The sequence below is a fragment of the Tiliqua scincoides genome, chromosome 5 (genome assembly GCF_035046505.1).
Source record: "Tiliqua scincoides isolate rTilSci1 chromosome 5, rTilSci1.hap2, whole genome shotgun sequence".
In the NCBI taxonomy this organism is placed as follows: Eukaryota; Metazoa; Chordata; class Lepidosauria; order Squamata; family Scincidae; genus Tiliqua; species Tiliqua scincoides.
In genome coordinates, this window is record NC_089825.1 from 99,990,655 (window position 1) to 100,003,760 (window position 13,106).

General features: G+C 43.5%; 1 protein-coding gene and 1 pseudogene across 1 annotated transcript; both read right to left on the reverse strand.

Annotated features, from left to right (window-relative positions):
• Window positions 1–471: 471 nt before the first annotated feature.
• Window positions 472–1,407, reverse strand: LOC136652597 (olfactory receptor 10A4-like; annotated as a pseudogene).
• A 5,535-nt stretch (window positions 1,408–6,942) lies between these two features.
• LOC136652598 (olfactory receptor 10A7-like) lies at window positions 6,943–7,875 on the reverse strand. The gene has a single exon (XM_066629528.1). It carries the CDS (start codon window positions 7,873–7,875, stop codon window positions 6,943–6,945), a length of 933 nt encoding a protein of 310 aa, XP_066485625.1.
• Window positions 7,876–13,106: the final 5,231 nt, after the last annotated feature.

Genomic DNA, 13,106 nt, shown 5'->3' on the forward strand with positions numbered 1-13,106 from the left:
CATTGCAGTTTTGCTGACATACAGCCCAATCCTATGCTTGTCTACTCAGAAGTAATTCCCTTTAGCGTTAATGGGGCTTACTCCCAGGAAAGTGTGGATAGGATTGGGTTGTTACCCTCTTTGGGTGACACAGAGAAGTGGGCTTAATAAATTTTGAGTGACGCCTGGAGTCGGATGGATGCCCTATGAGACTGGAGGATGAAGATGGCTAGGGCTGTTTTCCCCACTTAGTACCTCACACTTGGGAAGATTTTTGGTTTTGACCACAGTCACCCTGTTGCAAAATTTGTGTATTCAATAAAGTGGCCTTTAGTAGAGAAGGTATCATGTCTCATCATCTTCTAAAGAACTGTTCATAAATAACTTTGCTTGAAGGTCACAGCCCAAAATGTGAAGACTTAATGAAAACACTACTACCTCTCGAATATTCAAATACTTTTTTATTTTTAATTTGAAATATTTCTGAGATTATCACCAACACATTTTCTTTCTGGCCAGCCTGCTTAGGGCACCCCTCACCTCCTTGTTCCGTAGGCTATAGATGATGGGGTTTAACATGGGTGTGAAGATTATGTAGGACAGGGATAGATACAGTTCGTTCCCTGAGGAAATAATTGACTTGAAGCGAAAGTGAGTCAAACAAACTGAGGTAAAAAACAGAGTCACCACAATAATGTGTGAAGAACAAGTGGAGAAAGCTTTTCGTCTGCCTTCCACTGATGGCATTCTCAAGATAGTGTAAACAATATGGATGTAGGAGACCAGGATCAGTAGGAAGGGACACAGAACACATACAAAAGTCACTGTGAAGGCAAATAGTTTAAACCTGTATGTGTCTGTACAGACCAAGGGTAAAATTGAGGGAGCATCACAGAAGAAATGGAACAGGGTTTTGGACCTGCAGAATGGAAAACTGAGCACCCATGTACTCTCCATAATCCCAACACAGACTCCTGAAGCCCATCCTACTGTAACAAGTAGCACACATACATTTCGGTTCATTATGACTGTGTATCTTAGAGGATTGCATATGGCCACTAAGCGGTCATACGCCATGACGGTCAATATGTAGCACTCCATGGTCCCATTCAAGAAAACAAAGTATATCTGTGCCCTGCATTCTAAAAAGGAAATAGTCTTTTTCTCCAAAAGAAGGTTTACAAGCACCTTAGGGATAATAGTGGATATGAAGCCAACTTCAGACAATGATAAATTTTGGAGGAAAAAGTACATGGGGCTGTGCAAGGTTGGGTCAATGCTAACCAACAAGATAATGAGAAGGTTTCCCATCAGAGTAAACACATAGGCAATCAGAAACACAATGAAGAGGAGAACTTGGAACTGGCCTAGGTTGGAAAACCCCAGAAGTATAAACTAATTGAACGTAGTCTGATTGTGCCAGGTCATTTTTTTTTTCTGTAAAGTAAAACCACAAGTTCGGAAGAAGCTCACAGACCGATACCAGTTATTCCATATGCACTTTAGAAGTAAAATACTTTCTTCATTGTTATTGTGCTTCCTTACTGTGTCTATGGAAAGCTCTGGGTCTTCTCCATGAAGCTATTGCACTGTTGATTCTTCAAGCAAATGGAAACATCCTTTTCTCTTTCCTTATCACCACTTGTGATTAAAGTCCAATATTTTGTCTCTTGTGTCTTATCATATAATATTTGGAAAAGAAGGCATTCAAAATAAGGGTGATAAAAGTATTTCAGCTGAGAGCAACTAACTGAGTCTGTAATGTGCAAGACGATACAACAGACACTTTCAATGACTTACTGTAGAATTTCAGTCCTCATTTATTCAATACTGTTTGTCCAAAAGGAAGGAGATGGAAAACTAAACATTTAATTGTTTAGTTTTCAGAAACCAGGATGCTCAGTCCTACAACACAAATTAATCACCATCTAGTCAGAACCATTTCCATGTACAAAGGTTGAGTAGATTTTCCCCTTCATTTCAGCCTTCTGAGATGAGAAAATCCAACACAGGTTGACTCGAGTTGAGTCGTGAGTCTCTGCCCCTTTAACTCAACTCAAAAATTAGTCCTAATGGCCAGACTTTCTGAGTCTTTTGGAAACTCTAAAAGATTCAAGTCCCAAGTCTTTTCCATAGAAAAGTCAGCTGTGGCTCTACAGAAAAAAAACAAAAAACAGTTGCTGCCTGTGTGTGTGTGAGAGAGAGAGAGAGAGAGAGAGAGAGAGAGAGAGAGAGAGTGCGCTTCAGAGTTCTTTTAAACACTCCCCTGATATCTATGTCCATCCCATCAATAAACAAAAGCCATGCTGTTATTCACATGAAGGCAGCAGAGCAGAATGAGCCAATTGATTCCTTCCTTCCCTCCTCCTGCCTCTCTCTGCTTGCAAAAACCCACTTGTCTCTATGGCCAAAGCCCCCTTCCCCCATCTGTGAGGCTCCTCCTCTACCCCACTCTTTCCCAGAGACACAAAATCAGGACACACCCTCTGTCCATTGGATAGTCCAGGGGACAAGATGAAGTACCTCCCTCCCACGTGTTGTGGACATGTGGAGCACCTAGCTAGTTATTTCTGCAATTGCTTATTTCTACAACCTGAATTCTACAATTCCCAAACTGGAGCATATGCAGTTTGCCATAGATTTCAGTTTCTTTAGGTCAATCTTATATGATTTGTCCCTCATTTCATTGAGTAATGTTCTGATATGCACCAGCACTCAAGTATATAGGTCAAACCATGAAAATAGGTCTCTTGAGCAGCCAATAGAACAAAAGGGCAGAAAAGTCAACCACATAAAGATTAATGCATGTTCCAAAGTACTTACCTGGCTCTATGGGTGGCAACACCACCATGATACCTTTGGAATATGGTCTGCAATAGTCTATATGTAACCCTTTTCTCCCACGGGACAATGCTAACCCTGGTGTTTTAATAGTAGTGGTGATGGTGAGAAGCAAATTAGCATGGGTATAACTAGAAAACACATCAGAGGGAGAGAATAACAGTACAATCCCTGATCAACAGAGATCACTTATCTCTTTATTAGTTATGTCCTTGGGGATCCCTTTGCTTCTCTTTCTATGGGGCCATATTCATGTTCGCCGTGTGTTCCTAGGAGTAGTAAAAAAAAACAAAAAAACTGGCATCTTGGGTGTATAACAATTCTTCTTTCCAATGGGACAATAAGAAAGTGTTAATCTCTGTCCTGTATTTCATTATAGTAATAATACTATGAGTTGCATTCAAAGGGCGTTTAATTAGGCCCCAGGGACTAGGATTCAAAGGGACTAGGATTAGGCCCCAGGATCCATTTTTTTTGGATCAAACCCTCTGTGTAGGGTTTTTGCAGCATCAAGGCTTGGTGGCTTCCCTTATTCCTGGTGGTGATACATCCTTTTCTGGTCGGTGCTGGGTCCAGTATCTGAGTGACATTGGTCTGGCTCCAGAGCTCCTTCCTCACCAGGTGCCACAAATGTGCTTTAGGATTTAGGAAGAATCATTAGGATTAGACCCCAGGATCCATTTTCTTTGGATCAAACCCTCTGTGTAGGGTTTTTGCACCACAGGAAACAAATATTTCCTTATCCAGAGATCCTTGGGACTGCCCCCCCCCCCCATGCAGCCAAGCCATTTTGGCACAGGTGCTTTGGTGCTGGGAGTGTAAATTCACAGGCTCCTACAACCTATAACCAGCCTAGGGCACACAGCTACATATAGGCTCCTTGACAGGCAATACTGGTTGTAATCTTAGGGACCCAGTAAAGGCTGTGCAACTTAATCCAAAACAGTAGAGTGCCCAAGTAGCAGGACTGAATTTAGAATGGCAACAGTTCCAAATGCTTAGAAAAAATACAAGCTTATAGCTTAAGTATATTTATTAAGAATCAAACAGTTATGGTTACGTCCCTTTAAGACCAATAGAGATTTAACAGATACACATTTAAAACAATAAAGCTATACTCCTAACAAAGCCTATCACTTACAAGGTGGCTAGTTCTAACAGTATTGCTAGTTCACCTGTCCAAAGTGACAAGAAGATGTTCTGATCTTCTGCTGATGATGTGCTATCTGCCTGCCCAACTAGGTATCCAATCAGGAAGCAAGCTGAAAGAATTCCTGACTAAGTGATGTAGTTCCCTGAGGTCACTAAAAAAGGTCAAACCACTTAGCCCAAGTGGTGGGTCATCAATGGAATTTTTTGATTGCAATGTCCTTGCACCTTCAGCTGGATGGAACCTTCTTCTTTTACACTAAATGAAGCTAGATGGAACCATCACCTAGATGAAACCTTTGTTTATCCCTTCAGCTAGATGGAATCTACAGTGTCCTTGCACTTTGCTTGACCTCCGCCCACCTTCTGACACTTAGCAACTTCAGCTTTTTCTTCTCAAAATGGAGACCACTCCACAAAATGGAGTAAAACCATGGACTAGTTAGTCTAAACACTATTAGGACTTCAGTTTCTGAATACATCAACATCTCAATATTTTGAGGCACCTGGACTATTTCTGAAAACGTTAAATGGTTTTGCACATCAAAGAAAATGGAAAAAAGGGGGACAGAGAAGTCAAGAGAGTGATGTGTGCTTCCTGTCCTTTTAGTGTCCCAATCTTATTTGGGACTTACAGCAGCAGATGTCATGATCTGCCGTTCTATGTCAAGGTGTCGCAAAAGACACACCGCTGTCATGTGTCATGGGACTTCAGATACAAATAGCCAGAGGTGGTGGATCTTGTCTGGCACCACACACACAAACCCCCATCACCTTTTTCTTGCCCCACATGCCTCTGATTCTCCTCTGATTTACTCCAGCTAAAAAGCTGGGGTAGATCTGAGGAGACCTACTGTTGGCCAAGTGGCCTACTGGAAGGTAATTAAAAATATTATCCCCACCCTAAGATGCAACATGTATGCTTTCAGCACCACATCGTCATGCAGGGTGCTGGGGGGTAGGGTGGGCTGTCAATTATATATATTGTCTGAAGAGCTACATGCTACATTCTTATTCCTCAGGCACATGGACATAGAGACCTGTACATCCGCTTGCCAATTCCACTTTAAACATTTTATTCCAAAGAAGTTCTGCAATGTTTTGAGAGGCTTTACCTCAAAAGCTATTGGTCAGGTTGAACAAATGTTCTGTAAAAGGGAATATAAAAATAACAGATATAAATGTATTTCAGTAAAATGTGACTGTCTCTCAGTTCTGCAGCCCAGGTGGGATAGATTATGGTGGATTTAAAGCAAAAACAAAACAAAACATAAAGAATAACAAGGCATTTTCCCCATTCGTTTGGTTCTTATGGGGTGAATACGCGCACTGTAGTGTATGTGGGGTGGAATCAATGGTGGACCTAGCACTGGGCAAATGCCCTGGGTGCTGAACCCCATGCAACTCTAGGACCACACGGGAAGCCATCTGAGACTCCCGAAGCAATTGGAAACAGGATTCCGGTTTTCCGGAAGTACTGTTTATGACGGCGAGAAAGTTTCAGAACAGTTCCCCAGTCAGTCCTGGAGCAGGGCGAGGCTCAGTGCGCTGGGTAAGTATGGGGGACAGCATTGCATGGGGGGGTGGCATTGCAGACCTTTGCCCCAGGCTGCCTCAAGGGCTAATCCATGACTGGGTGAAATATATGCAAGCAAGAGTGAATGAAGTCACGGCTCTCAGCTGAAGCAGAGAATCCTGAAACTTATTTTGACTACTAATGCAGTCTGTTCGGTGAGTATGAAGTGATAGATGAGGCTCTATGCTTGCCCAGTTTTAAGGTGAAATTGTCACACTACCAGGTGTGGAAGCTTGCATACCCTTGCTTTGAATCACATCCTGAACAACAGCAGACGGTATCATCCAAATTAGTGCATTGGAGGTTGATATGAAGTAGAATTAGATTTCCTTCTTGATGGGATGATGTATACAATGGGAGTGTGGAGGAGTTAGCTGGCAAAAAAACAAAAACAAAACACAGATCCTTGAGAAGCAAGTCTGAAGTTTGATTGAAGGAGCATGTGACACTTGGAAAGTGCAAGAACCAGCTGCCAAGATGCCCGTTGCACTGTCGAGGTAAACACCTGGAGAAAAGGAGGTTTCTTTCATGAAATACACAAAAGTTATTTCATAACACATTTATGAAATATTGATAGCTGTTTATTGATAACACATGAGCTGCATTTACAATCTCAAGAAAGCAGGAAAGATAGAATGCTTATGCTCCATGGTTTGCCTGATTCAGCAAAGGGTATCTCCTAGAACAGGGGTGCTCACACTTTTTTGGCTCGAGAGCTACTTTGAAACCCAGCAAGGCCCGGAGATCTACCAGAGTTTTTTTTACAATGTTCGCGCCATCATAACATATAACATTTATGTGTACAATGTATGTTGGTGTACCTTGAGCCCCACTGAGTATAACAGGACTTACTCCTGAGTAGACATGCCTAGGATTAGGCTGTGAGGCTGCAATCCTAGCCACACTTACCTGGGAGTAAGCCCCATTGAGTACGATGGGCCTTACTCCCGGCGTTTCCTCCCAGAGGCACCTGAAGGGGGGGTCGGCACTCTGCAATCTACTCATTTTGCCTCGCGATCTACTGGTAGATCGTGATCCACCTATTGAGCACCCCTGTCCTACAGCCATGGCTTGTAGCATCACTACATAGATTCTCAACTACATAAAATCTCACTGGCAATGGCTCTGGGGCTTTCTTACATAGTCCTACTATGCCAGATACTGCCTCTTAATGCATTTCTACCACACTAATTAGTGAGAGAAGAAAAACGTGTTAGGCAAAAATACCATCAAACTGGCTCCCTCAGTTGTATCATCATCTACAGAATGGCTTCTAAATTACTTTGCTTGAATATCATAGGTCATGATGTGAAAATTCAGTGACATATGCCACTTATTCTCAAATATCCAATTACTTTTGATTTTTTTTAAATTTGAATTGTTTTCTGAGATTATCATCAAGATATTTTCTTTCTGATTAGCCTGCTGAGGGCACCCCGCACCTCCTTGTTCCGCAAGCTGTAGATGATGGGGTTTAACATGGGAGTGAACACAATGTAAGAGAGGGATAGTAAGTGTTTGTTCCCTGTGGAAGAGAATGTCTTGACTCGAATGTGAGTCAAACTGACTGAGCTGTAAAACAGAGTCACTACGATGATGTGTGAAGAACAAGTGGAGAAGGCTTTCCGTCTTCCTTCCACTGAAGTCATTCTCAGGATTGTGTGAACAATATGGATGTAGGAGATCAGGATCAGTAAGAAGGGACATAATACAGCTAAAAATGTTATTATGAGGGAAAATAGTTTAAATCTGTAGGTGTCTGCACAGGCCAAGGGTAGAATTGGTGGAACATCACAGAAGAAATGGAACAGGGTGTTGGACCTGCAGAATGGAAAGCCGAGAACCCATGCACTATGTATAATCCCAACACAGACACCTAAAGTCCATCCTACTATCACAAGTAGCACACATACATTTCGGTTCATTACAACTGTGTATCTTAAAGGATTGCATATGGCCACAAAGCGGTCATATGCCATGACGGTCAATATGTAGCACTCCATGGTCCCAAAGAAGAAGACAAAATATATCTGTGCCCTGCATCCCAAGAAGGAAATAGTCTTTTTCTCTGAAAGAAGGTTCACAAGCATCATAGGGACAATATTTGAGACAAAGCCAACTTCTGCAAATGACAGATTTTGGAGGAAAAAGTACATAGGGGAGTGGAGGGTTGGGTCAATGATGACTAGGAAGATAATGAGAAAGTTTCCCATCACCGTAAGCAAGTAGACAATCAGAAAGACAATGAAGAGGAGAACCTGGAACTGTCCTAGGTTGGAAAAACCCAAAAGTATGAACTCATTGAATGTAGTCTGATTGTGCCAGGTCATTCTTGTGGTTTATGACTGAAAACTAAAACCACAGTTTTGGAAACAGATTTCTTACCAATATCAGTTATTCCACATGCAATTTGGAAGGAAAATTCATTTTTCATTTTTGTTGTCCTTCCTTGCTGTATTCATAAAAAATTCCCAAATTCTATTGCACTGCTGACTCTAAGCAAATAAAAACATGTATTTCCCTTTGTTTGTCACAACTTGTGATCATTGTCCAACATTTCTTTATAAGTGTCTTATCACATAATCAGTTTGGAAAATAAGACCGTCAAATATGTTCAAAACAGAAAAAAAATAGGTGTGGAAAAATTATTCTGGTGAAATATCTTTTGGAAGTCTCTGATTGTAATCTGCAAAGCAAGAAACAAAGTGGTTTTCAATGATTTACTGTAGAACTTCAGTCTCTTTTATTCAATATTTGCCCATGTTGATGTAGATTGAGGCTACAACCTGGTTTAGATTTCCCGATACCAGGATTCTCATTACTACAACACAAATTAATAACCATCTAGTCAGAACCATTTCCACATACAAGAGTTGAGTAGATTTTCCCCTTCATTCCACTGCTATTCTGCAGTTCCATCAGATCCTGAATTTTTTTGCATCATCCAAATCCACGGCACTTTCCAAGTCAGTAGCCCCAGTCTTGTATGTTTGCTCAAGTCTTTGACACGCATGGCGTAAGTCCACATGAATCAGCAAAAAACATCAGTGAAAACGTGTTTTTGTGACTCTATCTCAAGTCACTTGAGTTCTCATCCTTGCCATTCCCATTCTGCAGTTTTACCAGATCCTTCATTCTACTTCCTAAACTTCTTTATTGTATGTGGATACTTTCTAAAATGAATTCCCAAACTGGAGCATATGCAGTTTGCCATAGCTTTCCGTTTCTTTAGATCAATCTTATATGATTTGTCCCTCATTTCACTGAGTAGTGTTCTGATATGCACCAGCACTCAAGTATATTGGTAAAACCATGAAAATAGGACTCTTGAGCTGCCAATAGAACAAAAGGGCAGAAAAGTCAACCACATAAAGATTAATGCATGTTCCAAAGTACTTACCTGGCTCTATGGGCGGTAACACCATCATGATACCTTTGGAATATGGTCTGCAACAGTCTATATGTAACCTTTTTCTCCCACAGGACAATGCTAACCCTGATGTTTTAATAGTAGTGGTGGTGGTGAGAAGCAAATTAGTATGAGTATAACTAGAAAACACATCAGAGGGAGAGAATAACAGTACAATCCCTGATCAACAGAGATCACTTATCTCTTTATTAGTTATGTCCTTGGGGATCCCTTTGCTTCTCTTTCTATGGGGCCATATTCATGTTTGCCATGTGTTCCCAGGAGTAGTAAAAAAAAACAAAAAACTGGAATCTTTAGTGTATAACAATTCTTCTTTCCAATGGGACAATAAGAAAGTGTTAATCTCTGTCCTGTGTTCCATTATAGTAATGATACTATGTATTGCATTCAAAGGAAGTGAATTCTGACTAAGCCCCATGGATGTTGATGGGGGTAAGGTAGTCAGAGCAAACTTGTTTCTTGGATTTCAGTGGTGCTTACTCATAGCCCAATCCTGAGCTTCCTGGCACCTGAGAGAGCAACAGCGCCAAAGCGGCTACTGCTGTATCTATTGGGCACCAGGAAGTAGCAAAATTTTGTCAGCGCAAACTTAAGAGATGACATGTTGGGCCGGGTCCTCCCCCCTCCCCCTCCTCACCCTCCCCTGCCCTCATTCCACCCTCCCCTGACCCCCCCCAGCCTCACCACCACCTGGTGACTTCCCTTATTCCTGGTGGTGATACATCCTTTTCTGGACAGTGCTGGGTCCAGTATCTGAGTGACACTGGTCTGGCTCCAGAGCTCCTTCCTCACCGGGTGCCATAAATGTGCTTTAGGATTTAGGAAGAATCATTAGGATTAGACCCCAGGATCCATTTTCTTTGGATCAAACCCTCTGTGTAGGGTTTTTGCACCACAGGAAACAAATGTTTCCTTGCCCAGAGATCTTTGGGACTGCTCCCCCCCCCATGCAGCTGAACCATTTTGGCACAGGTGCCTTGGTGGGGGGGGGGAGTGTAAATTCACAGGCTCCTACAACCTATAACCAGCCTAGGGCATACAGTTACATATAGGCTCCTAGGAGGGGACAGGATGGCCTTGACAGGCAATACTGGCCCTAATCTCAGGGGCCCAGTAAAAGCTGTGCAACTTAATCCAAAACAGTAGAGTGCCCAAGTAGCAGGACTGAATTTAGAATGGCAACAGTTCCAAATGCTTAGAAAAAATACAAGCTTATAGCTTAAGTATATTTATTAAGAATCAAACAGTTATGGTTACATCCCTTTAAGACCAATAGAGATTTAACAGATACACATTTAAAACAATAAAGCTATACTCCTAACAAAGCCTATCACTTACAAGGTGGCTAGTTCTAACAGTATTGCTAGTTCACCTGTCCAAAGTGACAAGAAGATGTTCTGATCTTCTGCTGATGATGTGCTATCTGCTTGCCCAACTAGGTATCCAAACAGGAAGCAGGCTGGAAAAATTCCTGACTGAGTGATGTAGTGTCCTGAGGTCACCAAAAAGGTCAAACCACTTAGCCCAAGTGATGGGTCATCAGCTGAATGGAATCTTTCTGATTGCAATGTCCTTGCACCTTCAGCTGGATGGAACCTTCTTCCTTTACACTAAATGAAGCTAGATGGAACCATCAGCTAGATAAAACCTTGTTTATCCCTTCAGCTAGATGGAATCTACAGTGTCCTTGCACTTTGCTTGACCTCCGCCCACCTTCTGGCACTTAGCAACTTCAGCTTTTTCTTCTCAAAATTGAGACCACTCCACAAAATGGAGTCCAACCATGGCCTAGTCTTCTTTGGTTCTCTACAGGGAGCATGGGATTGGGCTGTTAGCCTGTAGGATTTTCTCTGATTTTGTTTTTAAAGTGAGTAGATGGCAGTTGGATGGGGCCTGGATCAAACTTAGTGTAGCCTTTTGTCTGATCCATAGTAATTGGAATCCATCTACTCTGGTTATTCAGTTATAGACAGGGTTTTTTTTCTAATAGAACGCACCGGAATGGCGTTCCGGCACCTTTTTTATGCAGTCCCCCGAGGGGATGGCTGGGGGTGGGGAGGGAGGGGGCTGTGAAGGCAGCAATGGGGTTCTCTCTGCAAGGGGAAGGGGGCGCAGAGGGGTGCAGGGCCGGCAGAACCCGGGGAGGCAAAGTTTGAGTGGCGTCCTCCGTGAGGCTCACCTTGAAACCTGCGCCCAGGGGGACCTCTCTGTCTCTGCTGCTGCTGCTGCTGGGCGGGGGGGGGGGTCGCATCAAGGGGAGCACAGCTTTTTCAAAGCGGCACAGTCTGTGGCTGTGTGTTGTGGAACCACATCATAACATTATGAGTCATCTATCCCTCCCTCCTCCTCCTCCTCCTCCTCTCCAGCCTCCCGTGACATCAGAGTGGGGCCGGGGATGGATCAAAGAGGGAGGGGACAAGCGTGGGGCCAACATACAGGGATGCTGGTGCTGTGCAGGGGGGGATGGAGCCACGGGAGTGCAGTGGACATGCTGGGGCAGACAGGCTGGGCTGCGGGGGAGGGGGGGCAGTGGTGGATCAAGGCGCGCAGGTGATGCGAAATTCCACGGTGCACTCCCGGGCAAAGTCTGATGCAGGGAGAGATGCAGCAGCTGGAAATTTGCTGTCTCACAGCCCAATCCTCCTAGCCACACTTTCCTGGGAGTAAGCCCCATTGACTCTAATGTGACGGACTTCAGAGTAGACATGCATTGGATTGGGCTGTCACTCAGTCCCCAGTGCACTGTCTTCAGCAGCTCCCCAAACGCCCGTGCCCTTGGGATGCTCAGTGCTCAGTTAGTGCCCCCCCCCCAGACCCTGGAGACGTCTCCTGGGGCGCAGCAAAGCCTCCCTGGCTCTTGACTCTGCTCAACCTTCAGCGCTGCCATTACTCAGATCGTGGGTCTCCCCCCTGCCACCCACACCCACCAAGAAAAACATGGCCCTGTGTCAACAGCCTCATCCTATCAAACCAATCACAGGGCCTCTTCCAAACTAGCATAGTCCATCAAACAAAACAGGCAGCAGAAAAGTGTCTGGCTTAGGTTACAGTGTTGCCCCTTTACCACCGACGCGAGCTTCCTATAGGCACAAGGGTACAGCGATGTAATCTCTTACTAAGCAACACAGAGAGAAATTAGACCTATTGGGACATGGAGAATGATTTTATCCTCCCTAGGTGAATGATGCAATTTGAAGGTACAGTGAGGTGAAGACCCATTCATCTTTTTTAAAAAAGCAAATTATTCAATCAATCAAATCTTTATTACGGTCTCAGCGAAAGCAAATTATTTAATAGTGCAGGTTCTGCTGATTTAAAAAAATATGCAAGCTTTCAGGTTGCACAGAATTCTTCAGCAAGGTGTGTACCAATGTTTGTACATTGTACAGGGAGCCGCCCTGGGTCCCTTTGGGGAGAAGGGCGGGATAAAAATAAAGTTTTATTATTATTATTATTATTATTATTATTATTATTATTATTATTATTATTATTATTATTAGTTCCAGGACTTCCAGAGTCACCAAGTCCAACTTCCCAATAAACAACTGATATTTATATACCGCTTTTCTTGGTCATTGGATTCCAGTCCTGGAACGTGCTGGAATCCCTAGCATGTATTCACTGCTGAAACAGAGACTTGGTCATGTCGTGAGAATGGATGATGGCCGGATCCCAAAGGATCTCCTCTATGGAGAACTCGTGCAAGGAAAGCACCCTACAGGTAGACCACAGCTGCGATACAAGGACATCTGCAAGAGGGATCTGAAGGCCTTAGGGATGGACCTCAACAAGTGGGAAACCCTGGCCTCTGAGCGGCCCACTTGGAGGCAGGCTGTGCAGCATGGCCTTTCCCAGTTTGAAGAGACACTTTGCCAACAGTCTGAGGCTAAGAGGCAAAGAAGGAAGGCCCATAGCCAGGGAGACAGACCAGGGACAGACTGCACTTGCTCCCGGTGTGGAAGGGATTGTCACTCCCGGATTGGCCTTTTCAGCCACACTAGACGCTGTGCCAGAACCACCTTTCAGAGCGCGATACCATAGTCTTTCGAGACTGAAGGTTGCCAATACATCTTGGTCATTGGAATTGTTCCTTTGATTTTAATTCAAGGTGGTTCACATAGGCAGGTTTTC